The sequence below is a fragment of the Idiotropiscis lumnitzeri genome, chromosome 16 (genome assembly GCF_059441095.1).
Source record: "Idiotropiscis lumnitzeri isolate Australia: NSW breed Sydney's pygmy pipehorse chromosome 16, RoL_Ilum_1.0, whole genome shotgun sequence".
Classification (NCBI taxonomy): Eukaryota; Metazoa; Chordata; class Actinopteri; order Syngnathiformes; family Syngnathidae; genus Idiotropiscis; species Idiotropiscis lumnitzeri.
The window spans coordinates 16,380,317-16,396,385 of NC_142406.1; the positions used below are offsets into that span (position 1 = coordinate 16,380,317).

General features: G+C 54.8%; 3 protein-coding genes across 5 annotated transcripts; all 3 read right to left on the reverse strand.

The window, feature by feature from the left end:
• Nucleotides 1-90: 90 nt before the first annotated feature.
• On the reverse strand, nt 91-7,247 carry ints3 (integrator complex subunit 3). Its single transcript, XM_088318802.1, has 29 exons — nt 6,961-7,247; nt 6,711-6,794; nt 6,428-6,511; nt 6,216-6,329; nt 6,043-6,127; nt 5,888-5,954; nt 5,662-5,803; nt 5,451-5,580; nt 5,267-5,364; nt 4,974-5,165; nt 4,807-4,894; nt 4,651-4,730; nt 4,481-4,572; nt 4,276-4,382; nt 4,059-4,175; nt 3,859-3,988; nt 3,740-3,794; nt 3,570-3,673; nt 3,345-3,509; nt 3,103-3,256; nt 2,978-3,046; nt 2,843-2,918; nt 2,640-2,753; nt 2,373-2,421; nt 2,142-2,309; nt 1,926-2,026; nt 1,748-1,820; nt 1,160-1,316; nt 91-1,082 (listed from the first exon to the last, which is right to left on the reverse strand). The coding sequence occupies exons 1-29, from the start codon at nt 7,042-7,044 to the stop codon at nt 1,005-1,007; spliced, it is 3,057 nt and encodes a 1,018-aa protein (XP_088174928.1). The 5' UTR covers nt 7,045-7,247; the 3' UTR covers nt 91-1,004.
• A 157-nt stretch (nt 7,248-7,404) lies between these two features.
• Nucleotides 7,405-14,821, reverse strand: LOC148321831 (atrial natriuretic peptide receptor 1-like). Of its 3 annotated transcripts, XM_088318801.1 has the most exons (22): nt 14,158-14,815; nt 12,998-13,731; nt 12,493-12,686; nt 12,307-12,420; nt 12,059-12,221; nt 11,419-11,513; nt 11,191-11,326; nt 11,027-11,111; nt 10,838-10,958; nt 10,697-10,771; nt 10,553-10,630; nt 10,373-10,477; nt 10,232-10,303; nt 10,005-10,158; nt 9,785-9,940; nt 9,523-9,697; nt 9,271-9,417; nt 8,443-8,566; nt 8,300-8,368; nt 8,031-8,205; nt 7,862-7,960; nt 7,405-7,667 (listed from the first exon to the last, which is right to left on the reverse strand). In XM_088318801.1, the coding sequence occupies exons 2-22, from the start codon at nt 13,710-13,712 to the stop codon at nt 7,519-7,521; spliced, it is 3,201 nt and encodes a 1,066-aa protein (XP_088174927.1). In that variant the 5' UTR covers nt 13,713-13,731; nt 14,158-14,815; the 3' UTR covers nt 7,405-7,518. The 3 variants fall into 3 exon arrangements, with proteins under 3 accessions (XP_088174927.1, XP_088174925.1, XP_088174926.1); XM_088318799.1 differs by having other exon boundaries at nt 10,373-10,630; nt 14,158-14,819; XM_088318800.1 differs by having other exon boundaries at nt 10,373-10,630; nt 12,998-14,821.
• Nucleotides 14,822-14,837: 16 nt separating this feature from the next.
• Nucleotides 14,838-15,995, reverse strand: qrfp (pyroglutamylated RFamide peptide). Its single transcript, XM_088318810.1, has 2 exons — nt 15,492-15,995; nt 14,838-15,277 (listed from the first exon to the last, which is right to left on the reverse strand). The coding sequence occupies exon 2, from the start codon at nt 15,275-15,277 to the stop codon at nt 14,894-14,896; it is 384 nt and encodes a 127-aa protein (XP_088174936.1). The 5' UTR covers nt 15,492-15,995; the 3' UTR covers nt 14,838-14,893.
• Between the last annotated feature and the right edge of the window lie 74 nt (nt 15,996-16,069).

Here is a 16,069-nt window from a genome sequence, read left to right on the forward strand (position 1 = left end):
TCAACTCGTTTGAGTCATCAATTGACTGATTTAACACCTATTGAAAAAGTATTGATGGACTGTCAAATCAAAAAGGTCAAAGTTCACAGGTGATCTTTCAAATTATTTTTATTTGAAACTGAGTTAAAAGTGGCTGTCCAGGAAGTGACAGCAACTACGGCTCCACCCTCACATGTCTTTGGCATCCCGTCACATGCGTCGCACCGCCTTTGTCCCGGTGAAACAGGGACTCTCTGCCCCGCGTACCCGGGCTCTGTGCCAGAACCCCACGGAACCCGTAGGGGGTCGTGACCTTGGCCACGTGCAGCAAGGACAACGCCGCGCGCGTCGTCATGTCACCGTCATAGTCCGAGTCCATCGTGGCCGCCGAGGGGCGGGGAAGCGGCGAGCGGGGAGAGCCCCCCGGTAGTGGGCGGGGCTGCGGACTCACACGGTCGCGTTGTTCGTGGCGGTCCTGGTCGGCACACGTCCCAATTCCATCCGTGGAGGTCTGATGGCACTGAGGGGAGAGGAGGAAGCGTGGCCCACGGGGCGGGATGAAGAATTCCGGGATGCGTTCCGGAGTCAGCAGTAGAGGCCGCAGAGATGATCCCGACTTGGCCGCACACATGACGGCTACTCAAAAGTCATCAACAGTTGTTGGGACACTTCCGGTCCGGAAGTGACTCGAGATGGTGTCCGCCTCAAGAAGATCTTGCGGACAGCCGTCAGTCGGTCCTAAAAAAAAGTCGTTCAAGAGGCCGCCCAGCTGGTGTCCGTCACTTGTGACGATGTGGGCGGGGCATCAAATGACATAACACCTGCCGCCCAGGATAGGAAAGTGTTGAAAATAAGAGTAAATGCGGTCGGCTTCACACAAAAGGCTTTTACTGCAGCGGGGAAGGAGCAGCTAAAAAAATAGCAAGTGAAAAACCTCCACGATAAGAGTTGGCCAAAAAAGAGAAAAGGGGGCACAGTGCATGGCGGGCAAACAGCTGCCGCGTGTCGTCCGACGGCCTCGGGGATCAGTCGCTGTCGGAGGCCACGGCTGACGAGCATTTCCTCTTCCTCTTGGGCGCTTTGGGCTTGGAGTCTTCCTCCTCCTGAGGCACAAACAGGAAGTGAGGTAGGCATGGGACGCCGTTAGCGGCGCCGGCGGAGGCGTGCGAGGCGACCGTACCGAGGCGCTGCTGGATGCGCTCTCCTCCTCGTTGTTGCTGGGCGGCACGGCGCCCTTGCGCGACCTCGGCGACGTGGCGGCCGCCTTGCGACGAGACTTGACGGGTTTGGCCTGCGAGTCTTCGTACTCTTCGGCCAAGGCGAACAGGTCGCTGAACCTGCGCGGCCAGTCGCACCGTCACTCGCGCCACGTTTGGCCTTTCGGGGTCAACGTCTCGGAATGAACCTAAAACGCGCTTTGTGGCTGACCAACCGTCGACAAGCAAAGGTTTGCCACGTTGGGCCCCATCAGCAATTCCTATGAGCACCACTAGAGGGCGACTTGCATTAGGAGTCACCTGACTTGCAGCTTTCCAGATACCGTTATTTTTTTTTATTTCAGTTATTTTTCAAACTTGCGACAGCGGCCGCCATACAATCAAGAAAAAGAGCGCCGATGCTATTTGGCAACCAATATCTCAAATTCCGTTCCGAAAGCGAGATGACGACAAAAATGTCCACTCGATTGTAATTTTAGGTTCATCCGGAAATTCCCCCAGAAAGGCATGACCGGGAATGTTCTTGCGTGCGTGAGTGCGTGCGTGCGTACCTCATCTTGTGTCCTTCATCGCAACTGGCCTGAACGTGCTGCAGGGCCTGAAGGATGGGCGTCTGACTGAAAACTAAGCACAGCAAACGTCAAGAATCAACACGTCATGGGGTCATCCATCCCAACGTGGATGACTCAATGAACACAGGTGCACGCACACGTGCACGTGCGTACTGACAGCTGTTCTTGGTGTTGTTCAGACTCAAGCGGAGGTTGTCCAGATGTTCCAGGATCTGTTCCAGTGTCAACTGAGCCAGTTTGCTGCTTGAACTGCGGAGACTGCAAACACACGCGCGCCAACGTCAAGTGTGCGTTGCGTGTGCGCGTCACAACTCAATCGGCGTGTTGCTCGCGAGCAAGTTAAGCAGCGAGCGCTGGCGGCGTGCGCGCGCACCTTTGCCTCTTCCGCGGTTGGTTGTTGTTCTTGATGAGCTGCGCTTTGATGTGCTCAGCCAGCGTGTCGTCGTGTTTGGACGCCCAATGTCGCAGGAGGCTGGTGGTGAACTGGTCCTCGCTGTGGCACGGTCGGCTCAGGACCATCTTCACCATCTCCTCGCTGGGCCTGACACACACACGCGGGTGAGAGGTGCACGGTTGCCGTTGCGCGCTCGCCGTGTGCCGTTACTTTTCTCGCCGCAGCTGCAGCAGCAGACAGGACAAGGCCTCGGGATGTTCTGCGCAAAATGCAAAAGGGGAAGGCGGCGTCAGCAGGAGCAACATCATCGGATCAAGGTTAATTTAGGACAACAGCTAAAATTTCAAAGAAAGCTTTTCAGTCCCAAAATAAAATTCTATTAAAAACCAAAAGCTTGCGAAAAAGTGCTTTCCTTTTTTTGCTTCATATAGGAAAAAAAAGTCAAACATATTTTTCCGGACCAGAATAGGACGCTACCTTTGTACTTGAGGTGCTGCAGGATGGGGATGATGGTCTCCAGCGGGATGCTGTGCGCCAGGAACAGCTGCCACGTGCTGTACTGCTCAAACGTCTCCCAATCCAGAGACTGGACTGCCGGCGAGAAGAAATGTGTCAGACGGCGCCACCTGCTGGCTGCATCAAGCCTGTGCACGTGCGCGTGCGCGTGCGTGTGCACTCACTCAGGATGTTGAGAACGGAGTCTTTGCGGAACATGACCAGGTTGCCCATCATCACGTGACACATCAGCTCCTGCAACTGCACGCCACGTTAGCGCCGGCACGCTAAGCTCGGCGGCGAGCCGTCCGCTTACGCACCTGAGTGGAATCGATGACGGCCACGATCATGTTGAGCAGCTCGCCGCTCCTCAACGTTTCGTCGGGAAACTGAAACCAGAAAAAGCTCAGCGCTCGTCTGCGTGCGCGCGCGAGCGTGCGTGTACCTCCGAGTAGATGGAAGGCGTCAGGTAGCACAGCAAGCGCACGTCATCCTCCTGACACGCCTTCATGTCCATCATCAGACACGTGTGAAGGTCGCCGAGCGCCGTGGCCTGAGCGAACGACTCGTACAGCATCATCTTGCCGTTCGCCGCTTTGCTGCAGGAGAGGAAAGAGCGTCAAGCGGGACGAAGCGTGGAAGACGACGCGATGGGAGCGTGCATGTGCGCGTGCACGTGAGCGCCACCTGGCTTTGAGGTAGTAGAGCAGGTGGTAACCGATCTTGGGCTGCTTCTGGTAAAGTTCCGCCAGCATGTCCAAAAGAACCGAGAAGCCGCTGTTGTCCTCCTGCATGGTCACCAAATTCCGGAAGACCAGACACACCGCCTTGCACACCGACTCCTCCAGGGACCTGACGCACACGCGCAGGTGAGACAAAGCGCACGCACACACACACAGCAGGCAGTCGTACTCGTCAGTGATATCTTCTGGCAGGACGTCTCCTCGGAAATGTTCTTTAAAGATTTCCGCGAGACACGATGCTAAAGCCGACATCTGCTCCGTGTCAAAGTCTTCCTGCAACACACACACACAGATGTTGTGGCTTCAAACTTGGTGTGTGTGTGTGTGTGTGTGTCCAACCTCCAGGATGAGGTCCACGATGTCCTGCATGACTTCACACTGCGTCTCCGTGTCACTGAGAACAATCGAGATGATTAATTATCAAATCGTAAACCTGCGCGTCTGTGTTGACCTCTGACCTCAACTTCTGCAGCTGGACGACCTTGTCCTTCATGGTGTCCTCTAATTGGTCAAGCCAGGGTGTGATGTCAGCAGGCTCCTCCACGACAGCCTCTCTGATTGGATGAAACCTGAACTCGCGCTTCTTTCCTGCAACACACACACAAATGTGAATATGGATTACGCTGATCATTATTGTGAGGATGATCGAGATGATGACCTTTGTTGTTGACCTCTTCCTCATCGTCGCTGAAGGCTGCTTCGGTGTTGTCGTAGCAACCGTCCTCCTTGTCCATCATGTGCTCCATCTCCATGGACGCCATCTCCTCCATTTTCACTGCGCATGCACGCACACGCAATATTCGCATGGCCTCCGAGGACAGGCGTGTGTGTGTGTGTGTGTGTGTGTGTGTGTGTGTGTGTGTGTGCGTACGTACCTTCCATAGGCGGCGAAGGGGCGCTGCAGAATTCTGGAAATCTTTCTCTGAGCATGGAGCGAAGTTCTCGGTCCAACTTGGGATTGTCAAACAGCGGAGCCAAGTGCCTGCAAGACCGCATGACCTTTAACCCTTCACGACAAGACGCAATTTCACGTGTGCTGGCACGTGTGTGTGTGTGTGTGTGTGTGTGTGCGTGTCTTACGCCAGCACTCGCTTCTCCATGATGAACGTGAGCGAGTTGAAAACGCCCTGACGGACCTGAACCTCTAATGGAGGGAAGAAGTGGGGAATGATCTGAGGAAGCGAGGAAGCGAAGAGGCGGGGTCATTCCAGGACATTTGCGGCAACACGGGGGAGGAGGCGGAGTCTCACCCGACACATGAAGTCAAGAAGCGTCGCCGTAATGGCGGGATGCGGCTTCATGGAGTGATGCATCACCAAGATGGCCGGCTCTGCGTCACGCCACACACTCGCGTTACAAACAATTGCGATGGATCGACTCCGTTTGCGTGCGTGCGAGCGTGTCACCTATATTCATGATGCTGTCCTTGTCAGGGTTGAAGAACAGCCAATCGTAGAAGAGCGCCAGCTTGGCGTTGGAGGCGGCCACGTTTGACTGCGCCATGACGACACGCACACATTTTTGGGGTTAAACCACGAAAGGCTCCGGCCGCTCGGCACGTGCGCACGCTTACCGTGCATGTGGTGAGCAACCAGCCGATGATGGCCCAGCGCGGCAGGATGTCAGAGCTGAGGACCTCGTTGGACGGGTGGACCACGCCACAGATGTAGCGGATGAGGTCGCAGCGCAGCGACTGGCTCTCGGCCATGGACAGGTACTGCCGCTGGAACCAGTCCTGGTAGCGCTTCTGCTGCCCGAAGCGAACCTGCACGCACAAGCGGCGAGGAGAGAGAGCGCGCGAGTGGCAAGGCGCACAAACAGCCGCCTCGCCTTGCCACGCCGCCGCAACAGGAAGTGATGGCTTACCCTGGAGGTCATGAACAAGAGCTTGGTCTCCATGTCAGGAGTCAGACGACACGCCAGGAACTTTCTGGAAGTCCGAGCCGTGAGCAGCTGCAGAACACCTGACGCACACAAACACACGCATGCAAGTTCCAAAGCGTTGCCTAGGAGACAAGTAGTGAGGGTCTTACCTGTGAACCTGTATTACCTGTGAACTGAGGACTGAGGACTTGAGGGTTGTGGAGTAGGTCTCTCCACAGGAGATCCATCTCGGGGATGCGAGCCACGTTCTGCAGCAAGCGCACCAAATCTCTGCCGATGATCAGGCACTCCAAAAACTGCGCGGTGAAAAACAAATGTGGGGAAAAAGGATGGCTCGAACCACAGAGTGTCGCCGTCGGCGCCGTCGTCGTCCTCACCTTCTCCCGCAGCATCCCGATGCAGAAGTCCACTTCCTTCTGGCGAAGAGGAAGCAGGTTGGGGGCGCCGTGGTCCACGATGAGGCGCAGGTACGTGTACACAGACATGGCGATCAGCATCCCGCTTTTCAAAACCCACTCCCTGCACACACACGCGAGAAAATGCTTTGCACTGCAGTGTGTGCGTGTGTGTCGGGGTGTGTCTGCGTGTGGGTGTGTGTCATACTTCTGTTCCACCAGGATGTCGAGGACGCTCTCAGCCAACCACAAGTTCTTTGTGGACACATCTCCTCCTGCACACACACACACACATTTCCATGATCATTCAGTCTGCCTGCATCTCGGTGGGTGTGTGTGTGTGTGTGTGTGTGTGTGTCTCACCTGCAATCTGTTTGAGCAAAGTCATGACGACGCCATCAACTGCCATCACCCCGCTCTTCACCAACTCTCGAACCAGCCACACCAGCTGCACATGTGCACATTTCAGCACCATCCTGCTCATGAAGACACACACACACAAGCGAGTGTGTGTGCGTGCATGTGCACGTGCTCACCTGCTTTCTGGGGACGTCCTGCAGCTTGAGGAACTTCTCCATTAAGATCTGGTTGATCTTCACCAGGATGACGTTCATTCCATCTCTGTTCACCAGAGTCAGGTCCCTGTAACACTGTTGTCATGGTGACGTCAGACATGGAGGTAGGGAGAGCGGGGATTGGAATTGTGCGTGTAGGGGTGTGGGTGTGTGTGTTAGGGGGGTTCGATTACCCTCTGGGCTTGAGCCGGCTCAGTGAGGACCAGAGCGAAGAGACCGAGACAAACCTCTTCATGCTGCTGCTGGCCTTTACACACCTGGTTGCCATGGTGACAACAACACTGACATCAGTCCATTGTGCCTGCATTTCATTTTATAATAATACAAATATTAACGATCATTTGTCTTCATTCTCCTCAATGGTGGGAGGGGCGAGCAGCGAGGAGGTTGCAAAGAACAAATGAGATGCTCAGCGCGTGTGTTTGTGGTGTGTTGCTGATGACGTCATGGACTTACGCTGGCTGTCAGAGCGTCGTTCGCTTCTCTCTCTGAAAGGCCATTGGTCAACGAGTGGACGACGCTGACGCAACGCTCCAATTTCTGCGCTCACACACACACTGAAGTGAGCAGGCAGCGCATGCGCACTTTCGCTTGAACTTGTGCATTTGTTTACAAGCGCCCTCCGAGTTAATAGATGGACGCTAGCTTAGCCATGCTAACGAGCCTGCTCGCGCCTCGTATCAGCTGTGAGCTAGCTCGGGCTTACCTCTTCGAGCTCATCTTTGGCGTCCAGCTGCGTGGACACCAGCAGGCGGCCCTGCGGCTTATTCTTGGCCGGTGCAGCTTCCATCTGGGGCGGCCGCTTCGCTTGCGCTTGGCCTTCCCCGCCGGACTGCGCGCGTGGAAGTGGCGCTATGTGTGATGGAGGACGCAAAGGGTTTTATTTGTCACGTTTGTACTCGAGGAGCTTTCCTCCAGTCCCGCTCCGTGCTACTGTTCGACTTCAGGAAAAGAATGGACATCACTTCCGGCCTTGCCACCAATCGCTGCGCCTGACGCATCGGAGTGACGCGAGAATCGACCAATAAGAGCGAGGGGCTTTCCAGCCGAAGTACAGCCAATCAGCGAGCTGGGCTGGAAACCTGAAAAGTTGACGTCCAATTAAACGACTTGATTTTGATACAATAAGGAAATGAATGCGAGACAAGTGTTGAGAAATATTCTGTTTTTAATTAGGTTTAAAAAAGCATAAAAGCATAACCTTGAAATAAACACAACGTACAGGAAAAACAAAGACGTTTGTACACCAACTGGCTTATGTGCGTCACTGGTTATCTTTTTTTTCTCCCAGCAGCCAGTAGGTCCTCATGCAACCTTTGCCCTTCACCTCGATCTCCCCTCGAGGTTGAAGCTCAAAACCTTTCAGTTGGTCCAGAAGCAGACGGGTGGCCTCAGACAGGTGGATCTTCAGAGCTGCACGTTAGGAACAACACGAGGACACGTGACAACATATCACACCTTGCAAGCACACGCGACACGAGATGTTAGTCAGGTTGTGCGAAAAGTCGGATTGTGTCTCTGGAAAACCTTGAAGCAGCGCAACGACGAATGAATACAGAATTTAATTGGGTCCAGTTCTTTCGTATCAAAATCGTTTTGTGTGTTACCCTCTCCACTGGACTCCATACGTGAAGCGGTGTTGACGGTGTCTCCAAACAGGCAGTACCGGGGCATCTTTAGCCCCACCACGCCGGCGCACACTGGCCCTACGCCACACATGAAGCGCACTTTGAGAAACAGTGTCACACTCATACACGTGCGAGGACACGCACTGACCGGTGTGTATGCCGATGCGCAGTCTCAGCTTGAGGTGCGGCCTATGCGGGATGGTGAAGTTGCAGGCGGCGTCCCGCAGGGCAAGGGCCATGCGAGACACTTCGCCGGCGTGCAGGCTCCCGTTCCTGACCGGCAGACCCGACACCACCATGTATGCGTCGCCGATGGTTTCCACCTGGAGTGTTACAGCGGAATCACCCGCCGCTTGCGTTAGCCTAGCGTCGCGTCACCCTGCGTAGGCTAGCTTAGATTGGCATCACGCCGCTTACCTTGTAAACGTCAAAGTTGTCGATGATGGCGTCGAAACAAGTGTAGAGGTCGTTCAACAAGGTCACCACCTTTCCAACAAACAAACATCATCACATGGCCAACTCGTATTAGGCTGACTTTTTCGAGCGTCCGTGTCGCGCACCTGCAGTGGCGCGCTGTCGGCCGAGAGCTGGGTGAAGCCGACGATGTCGCTGAAGTAGATGGTGACCGACTGGAAGGCTTCGGCTTCCACCGTTTGCCCTCTTTTCAGCTGCTCTGCCACGGAACTGCAACGACACCGGCGCAGTGTGGGCGCGCCTCGTCTACGATTCGTCACGTGTTGCCGCAACATTTCCACGAGTGTGCCGTGTAGCGTCAAACATTCAAATGTCATGTGAGGTCACAAGTGGCACAGAGGTCACACGAGTAGCCCGCGGGCCATTTGTTAGCATAGCTCAGCTAGTCAGTGTGAGTGGCGTGTCAATATGGGACATTGCGATTTCCTGGGAATGTCGTAGAAGTGATTGTCTGAATATGCAAACGCTAACAGAGATTTCTGATATTGATTAGCGATATCAGGTACTTGGCGGATACCGGCCTTAATTAAAAAAAAAAATTTTTTTAAATCAAGTACGTCCTCCTTGCCAGTAGTTGGCGCTACACTGTGATAATTGGACTTTTATTTAATTTGTGAGTCCTCTTCTCAGGAACTTATTTATTAAAACTGTATGCATCAAAGTACTGGCGGTATTGCGACTTGAGATCGGTGAGCACCCAAATACTCGAACTCGCTCCGATAAAAAAAAAAAAAAAGTTGTTTTGAACATCCCTCATGCGTAGACGTTATCTGCTTCCTAGTTTGTTTGATTGTTGTTGAGAATTATTGGCGGAAGGCGAAAGACTAAAATCTTTGGTCATGTGACCTACGAGTCGTAACGAGTAGCGTGTGGTGGGCGGCGTGTGTATGTGTGTAGCGTGCGTGCGTGGTTACTGCGGCAGAATCTGGTAGAGGAGCGTCTCAGCTTTGTGCTTCTCGTCGTGATACGCTTGCGTGCGTTCCTCCACCAGTTCTTCCAGGTTGTTGGCATATTGTTCCATTCGGGAGAGGAGGTTGTCCAAAATGTTGGTGCCGTGACCTCTGCCGTGACACACACGCACACACAAATGTTTGTTTTGAGTCAGATACTCGTTTGCCGCACCCGCGGCGATTCGTCGACGTCAAGCAAAGTCGTCGTGCGCGTACCTGTGTTGTTTGCGCAGCAGGATCTTGATGGTGTTGAAGTCGGGTCGCTCGGCGGGGTCTTCGTTCCAACATCGCTGCATGAGCCGAGAGAGCTCCGCCTCCTCGCTGGCGTTTTGCGGGCAGAGGGCGGGGCGCAGTGGCGGGACTCCGCCCTGACGCAATGCCTCCACGATCTCTGCTCGGGGCGTACAAACGGTACATGTTGGGAAATCTCACTTTCTTAAAAACGCGCACGCGCACCCGCACGCACACGCGCACGCACCTTTCGGCGTGAGCATGCGTTCGTCCAGGTAGAAGACGCCCCGCAGCAGAGCCACTTCCTGAAGGATGATGGCAAAACTGTAGACGTCCCCTTTCTGTGTCCCGCTGGGCGACGGGCTCGCCGACCTCAGCAGCTCCGGCGCCGTCCACAGCCGACCTGCGGGCAGGCGCGACCGAAGATGAGCGTCCTGCCTCCTGCAGCTCGCCAACGGCGGCCTCACCGGCATATTGGCCGTCTGCGTTGCGCCGGCACTCGCGCAGACTCTGGAGGCCGAAATCGGTGATCTTGAGCACGAAGCGGCTGTCCACCACGCAGTTGGACGACTTGAGGTTGCCGTGGGAGACCATGACGCTGCTGTGGAGGAAGGCCATCCCCTGGAGGCAGCGAAGAGGCCATCAGGAAGGACCGGGATGCCCCGCCCCCTCATGCAGACGGGCCGCCGGTTACCTTGACGATATCGCCGATCAGCGAGTAGCGGAACATCCAATCCAGGCTCATGCTGTCGCTCTCCATCAAGTCCTGAACGACGTGGTCGTGATAGTCATCATGGTCGTCGTCATCATCGTCACTTCGAGGGCGGCGCCGTACCTGCAAGCTTCCTCTCGGGCAGTACTCGGTGATGATGCACATGTTGGGCGCGTCCACGCAGGCGCCGAGGAACCGGGTCAAGTGTTCGTTCTGCACGTCCCGCATCTGCCCACACGGAAAAAGACAAAAACTGCACGAGCGGCCTCCCGTCGGCGCTACATCGCAAATTTCTTTTCTTACATGCTTGAGCTCAAAAAGAACTTTTCTGCTCAGCTCAAGTCGTTTCTTGTGGATGGGCTTAATGGCCGCCAGGTTGCCCTGCGCCGCACACGAAAGCAAAAAATGTTAAATCTGACCACGGCAGGCAGCCCAACCACGCCGGACCTTGTAGTATCCGGTTTTGGTGTAGACGGGTCCGTCCGCCTCGACGGTCATCAGGGACCCGTTGTTGGAGCCCCTCTGCGGAGACAAAAAGGAGTGAGCGTAGGTGGGAGGTCAAAGGTCAGCGGGGGGCGCCGCTCTCACAAGGGACGCGCTGAGTCGGCTGCATGTTCGCCTCAAAGTTTTGTGGCGCCGGCTCAGTTCCACGTGCTCCCACGACACTCGCCAAAGTTGCGCCGACAACTCGCTCTCCAGCTTCCACTTCCTGTTTGGGAGGCGGGCGGGGTCAGAGGTCATGAGCGCTTCACAGGGATCGCATTTTCTGAAAGCCACCTGTAGAGGAAGATGGCGACGGTGGCCCCCATGGCCAGGATGAAGCACATCACCATGGCGACCATCTGATGCATGCCCACCCGATCTGAGGAGCCGCAAAGACGTGAGCGGCAAAATTGCACCGAACCAGCGAATGTGAAAATTACGAGAAGAAAAAAGCGCACGTGTGAGGCACGCCGGAGCGTCGTTTTCAAATCCGCATTTGGGAACATCCAATGGCGGTGAGCCGGCGGGCCACTGGAAGCTCCGCCCCTCCTGCATGCGCAGATGCTGCGTGCTGCCGTTGTACACGCACACCACCTGAGCATACGCACACACGCCCACGTGAGTAGCCACGCCCACTCACGCAAACAGGTGATCTGAGCGTGATGATGTCATTCACGGCCGTTCACCTGAAAGTCTCCCGATTGGACGTCCGTCATGTCCCACACGGCAAAGTCCGTCTGTCGGTCGCCCTCCTGGTCCATTTGCAGCATCCCCGTCACGCCTGTCGCCATGACAACCAAACAGCCATTCGCGTCCGGCCCAGTCGGGGATTGTGAGAAAAGTCACAACATGTTTTCTAATATCCTGAAGGATGTTTTTCTACATTGAAATATTCGGGATGTGGTTTCTACGTTTGGGAATTTCGACGGCGGGAAAGTTGAGGTCTCGAATGTCACGTGTGACTTGCGGCGGCGTCCGTGGGAATGGCGGACCAGAACCGTTTTTTTCTTCGCTCGCGGCTTCCCGGAATCCCGCCGGAGCAAATTTGAGACCGCAAGTAGCGGAAACAACACTTAGCTTATCTTAGCTTATCTTAGCGTAGGCAACTCGTCAAGTACAAATATTTCCTGAACTGAACTGAAGTTGATTTTTCTCAAATGACGACTTGACGTCTTTTCGGATTCTTTTGGCGTTCAAGTAATGTTTCCCTCCCACCCAAAAATATCAAAGTAGTTTTGTTCACAAGTATTTGCGCTTGTACGTGGTAGCAACAGAGCGGGAGCAAATTTCACGTGCGTGTGTGCACGTGTGTGTGCGTGCAGCGACCTGGGAAGGTTCTGTTCCACATCTGGCGGGTGACGGCCTCTCCACTCGGTCTCCGGATGCGACCTCGCGGGTCCCGCGCCCAGTTGTGCTGAGTCAGAGTTTCGTTGAGGGCGTGTGCGTACAACATGACGCCGTCGTGGAAACCTGCCGCGATCATGTTTAACTAAAACACACACACACACATGCACGTCCAACATAACATTTGGAGTCCTTCGTTAAAAAAAAAAAAAAAGTTGCATGTGTACTACCAGAGAGTCATCCACAGCGAAGTTGAACATTCGTTTTGCGTCTTTCTGGAGCCGTTGGACAAAAGTGCGATATTGTTCATTGTCGACTTGATGATACGTTAAAACTTTCACACTCTGAAACACAAGCAACACAATAAGCACACACAAAACAACAAGAAAAGCGTTTTTGCGTTTGCACCTCCTTACTCGGAAGGCACGTCGCGCGCGGTCGTCATCAGCGTCATCACGGCGCCAGGGTTGGATGTGGCCCCGCCCCCGCAAGCCCCGGCCAAACAGATCGATGAAGAAGAAGGCAAAGTGCTGAAGCTCCGCCCCCAACTCCTGGAGGAACTCCAACATCAGCGTCCGGAACACGTCCCGCGGGCAACACACGTACACAACTGCAAACACGAGTGCATTCACGTCACGTGGCTGATTGGCACATATACATGTGTGTGTGTGTGGGGGCGGGGCTTGATGTCTGCAATGTGCATGTGTTTATACATTTGCATGTATTTTTAGGCGTGTATATTATTGTCCGTCCGCGTGTGTGTGCTCATTTGAACATGTTTGTGCATTAGTGTGTTTGTGTGTTTGCGTGTGCGTCACAGCATGTATCAGTGTCAGCGTCACCGCTGGCAACGGACACAGATCTGCCAGGGCGCAGCTGTGCTCTGGCACACACAATCGAATCAGAGGATGCCGTCCCGACCTCGTCCGTTGCGCCATATCTCTCGAACGGCATCGACGTAGTCGACATGCTCGAACTCGAGGACCAAGTGTCGGGTGGTGACGTTGCGCCGCTCCAGCGCCAGGTAGAGCCCCTCGATGGCAAAGTAGCACGGCCGGTCGCCGTCGCCGTCCTTGTGATTGCTGAAGACCAGCATGGCCCGGGTGCGCCAGTCCAGGCTCTCCTGGAGGTGGGTGCCGAAGTCGCCCAGTTTGCGGTGGGTGGGGCCCGTGTTGGTGAGCGCCGTGTGGACCCCGAAGCCCACGGCGCGGGCGCCCGCCGTCACCATGGGAATGTCCCAGTGGGTGGTGAAGCGGGCCACAGGCGACGCTGAGTAGTCGCAGCCGGGCCCCACAAAGGCCCACGGGTCGCGCGACATTTTCAGGTCCACGGCCGCCAGCGGCGCCGCCGAGTCCGAGCACAAGCGATCCCGGTTCTCCGAGTCGCCGTGGACCAGCGTCAGACGCAGGCCAGGGAGGAGGCGTGGGTCGGCGTTGACCCGTGCCACCGCGTCGCTCAAGGCCGGCGCCACTCTGGGCCACGCCCACGGGTACTCCGTGTTGCGCAAGGGCAAGATGGCCGCCAGGAGCACTTCCTGCGGCTTGGCGACAAGCGGCGATGGAGGGTGGGACGTCACCTGTTGGAGGAGGAGGAGGAGCACCAGCAGGGGGCGGCAGATCCAGATGTACCGCATCATGAGCTGTCAATCAAATGCCCTGCAAGTGACACCAACACCCGCGATGACATCACAAAATCTCAACTCAACTGTCTTCATAGAGCACTTTCCAACAACCTCCATTTTGAAAACGTCAACATGGCTGATTAGCACCTGTTGCAACGATCGACACGAGTCGGGCAAAATACAATAAAGTAACTACCGGACAATAATTGAGTTAGCATGCGAGTGAACTTCTGAGTTTAGGAAAGCGAATGACGTCATTGTGCTGCACGTATCAATTGACAGCAATCAAGTTAGCGAGAATAACAAGATTCGAATAAAAACATTGACCATTTGCACGCGTCTGGGCTGTGACGTCAAAATCCCACAGCCAATGAAAATCAGATTGTTGTTGTTTAGACCGTCACGCTTTCGCAACGATTATCGGATTCCTCGCGTTTGTTTGTGTGGCGCGCGCGTTTACCTGCTCTGACGTCGGTCGTGCGCTCCACTTGACGTTCACGCTGGAGACAAAACAAAAGTTGACAAAAGGAGAAAAAAAAAAACTCAGCCAGTCCTCCATCGACGTCACGATCCCGATGTCACGTCATTTTCGCGACCCCAGACGGGAGCCAATTAGGCGCGCAAACCGGAAGTGCTTGTCGCCTTCACAATAAAAGTCGTCACTCCGGTGGAGGGAGCCAAAAAATTAAATTGGCAAACATTTCCAGCGTTAACGTCAACATGGCGCCTGGGTTGCTCGTCACGTGAATTCGACTTGGATTCCAGACCCTGCGACACACATTTCCACACTCTACAACAACAATAACACGCACACACACACAAAACGTCCATCCCTTGTGCGTTCGTGTATGTGAACAGGAAACAGCCAACACTGCAGGAAGTCACTTAATAGCCACACCCCCCGGTTCTCTTAACAAACGCACACACACGCGCACACACACAGTCACAGGAAGGATGTGACAACTACACACAAAAAGACCGGGGCTGAAATTTTGAGATTTGAACCTAAACCTCAAAATTGTGAAGCAGATATGTTAACCACTAATGCCTAGTACTGTCAAGATAAAAAAAAAAATTCCCCAAATTCCCATTCATCATCAAAGCTCTTCGTTCATTCAAGCATTCAATGACATACAAGTCGACATTTCATGTATTTAATAGTGGAGTATAGACACAAAGTGACCCAGTGGCACCGGTCAGGGTCCACGTCCCCGGGTCTGGGAGTTCCTGCCAAAGCGAAAACCAAATCCGCCTTTCTCTCGGCTGACGCTCTGGAGGCCGCCCAAGATGGAGGTGAGGGCCTCACTTGGTGGGCCTCCACCAGCCTGGTTGGCTTTCTCTCTCGCCCACCTCTGAAGCTCCGCCTCTTCTCCGGGTGGGGCCCACCATGCCTCCGTGGAGGAGGAAGAAAGTTCCACGGAGGAGGAGAGCCCCAAGGATGCCGAGCGCAGCCGCAGGAGCCCCACGGAAGGCGGGTCAGCGGGCCGGGGGTGTGGCGTGACGGTGCGAGGGACCGGCAGCAGGAGGATCAGCGACAGGAGGGCCAGCTGGGAGCCGCCAGGATACGTGCGCGCCTTCATCTGAAATGCAAACGCGCACCGGCACACGATGGAAACGACGGCACTACTTGATGGCGACACACAAACAAATCAAACGCCAAAAGCCGTCGATGCACAAAATCTGCATCACCAGAAAGTTCTGGAAAATGTTCTGCTCATAAGAAAAAGAACTTCAGCGATGACGCTATCTTGCCGATGATTTGTTTTTTGTTTGAACCAAAACATGCTTTCTTACCTTCCTGGAATTTGCCCAGCGGAGCGGCGGCGTTCTGCAGCATCGGCGCGGTGACCCGTTTTAAAGCTTCAGGTCAGCGGTGGGCGTCGCCCGCGGGCCCGCTGACGCATGCCGCCGAGCCTTTTGATCCATTTTGGGGTTGGCCGCCTCCCAACGAGCTCTTGTGCGCGTAATTAGCGGCTTGATTAGCGCGGGCGCCGAAGACGGCAGCTCATTAACATGCTCGGGAGCACAAAAACGTCTCCAAGACGTCCAACGACAACAACGCTTTGCCCTTCCAAACGTCCTTGCTTCTGGCCCACCTCGTTTGCCCGACTTGAGTTCTTACCAAGGTGACGATTTGGACGGCGCCGGGAATGAACGAATGAATCACGAACACGGCGACTGAATTTGCAGTCGTTTCCCGAAACATTTTCTCAAGGCAAAATTCGGAACTTGCTTCCATTTGCATAGCCGACGTGTCGAACCACAAAATGGCGTCGCGCACGTGTTCAGTGCACACGTTTGGTTTGGTGAGCGCCACGTCACACTTTTGATTCAAAATAAAGTTGTCTTTAGACAAATGAGACGAGCCCCAA

What these genes read in the sequence shown, in the direction of transcription:
- ints3 (XM_088318802.1), bottom strand. Translation starts at nt 7,044, where the DNA reads ATGGAAGCTGCACCGGCCAAGAATAAGCCGCAGGGCCGCCTGCTGGTG. An exon ending in GACATCCTGGTGGAACAGAA is followed by an intron (nt 5,804 to 5,887) that starts GTATGACACACA and finishes GTGTGTGTGCAG; the next exon opens with GGAGTGGGTTTTGAAAAGCG. An exon ending in GCGCATCCAGCAGCGCCTCG is followed by an intron (nt 1,083 to 1,159) that starts GTACGGTCGCCT and finishes TTTGTGCCTCAG; the next exon opens with GAGGAGGAAGACTCCAAGCC.
- LOC148321831 (XM_088318800.1), bottom strand. Translation starts at nt 13,712, where the DNA reads ATGATGCGGTACATCTGGATCTGCCGCCCCCTGCTGGTGCTCCTCCTC. An exon ending in CCGACAGCGCGCCACTGCAG is followed by an intron (nt 8,369 to 8,442) that starts GTGCGCGACACG and finishes TTTGTTGGAAAG; the next exon opens with GTGGTGACCTTGTTGAACGA. An exon ending in TATGGAGTCCAGTGGAGAGG is followed by an intron (nt 7,668 to 7,861) that starts GTAACACACAAA and finishes CCTAACGTGCAG; the next exon opens with CTCTGAAGATCCACCTGTCT.
- qrfp (XM_088318810.1), bottom strand. Translation starts at nt 15,277, where the DNA reads ATGAAGGCGCGCACGTATCCTGGCGGCTCCCAGCTGGCCCTCCTGTCG.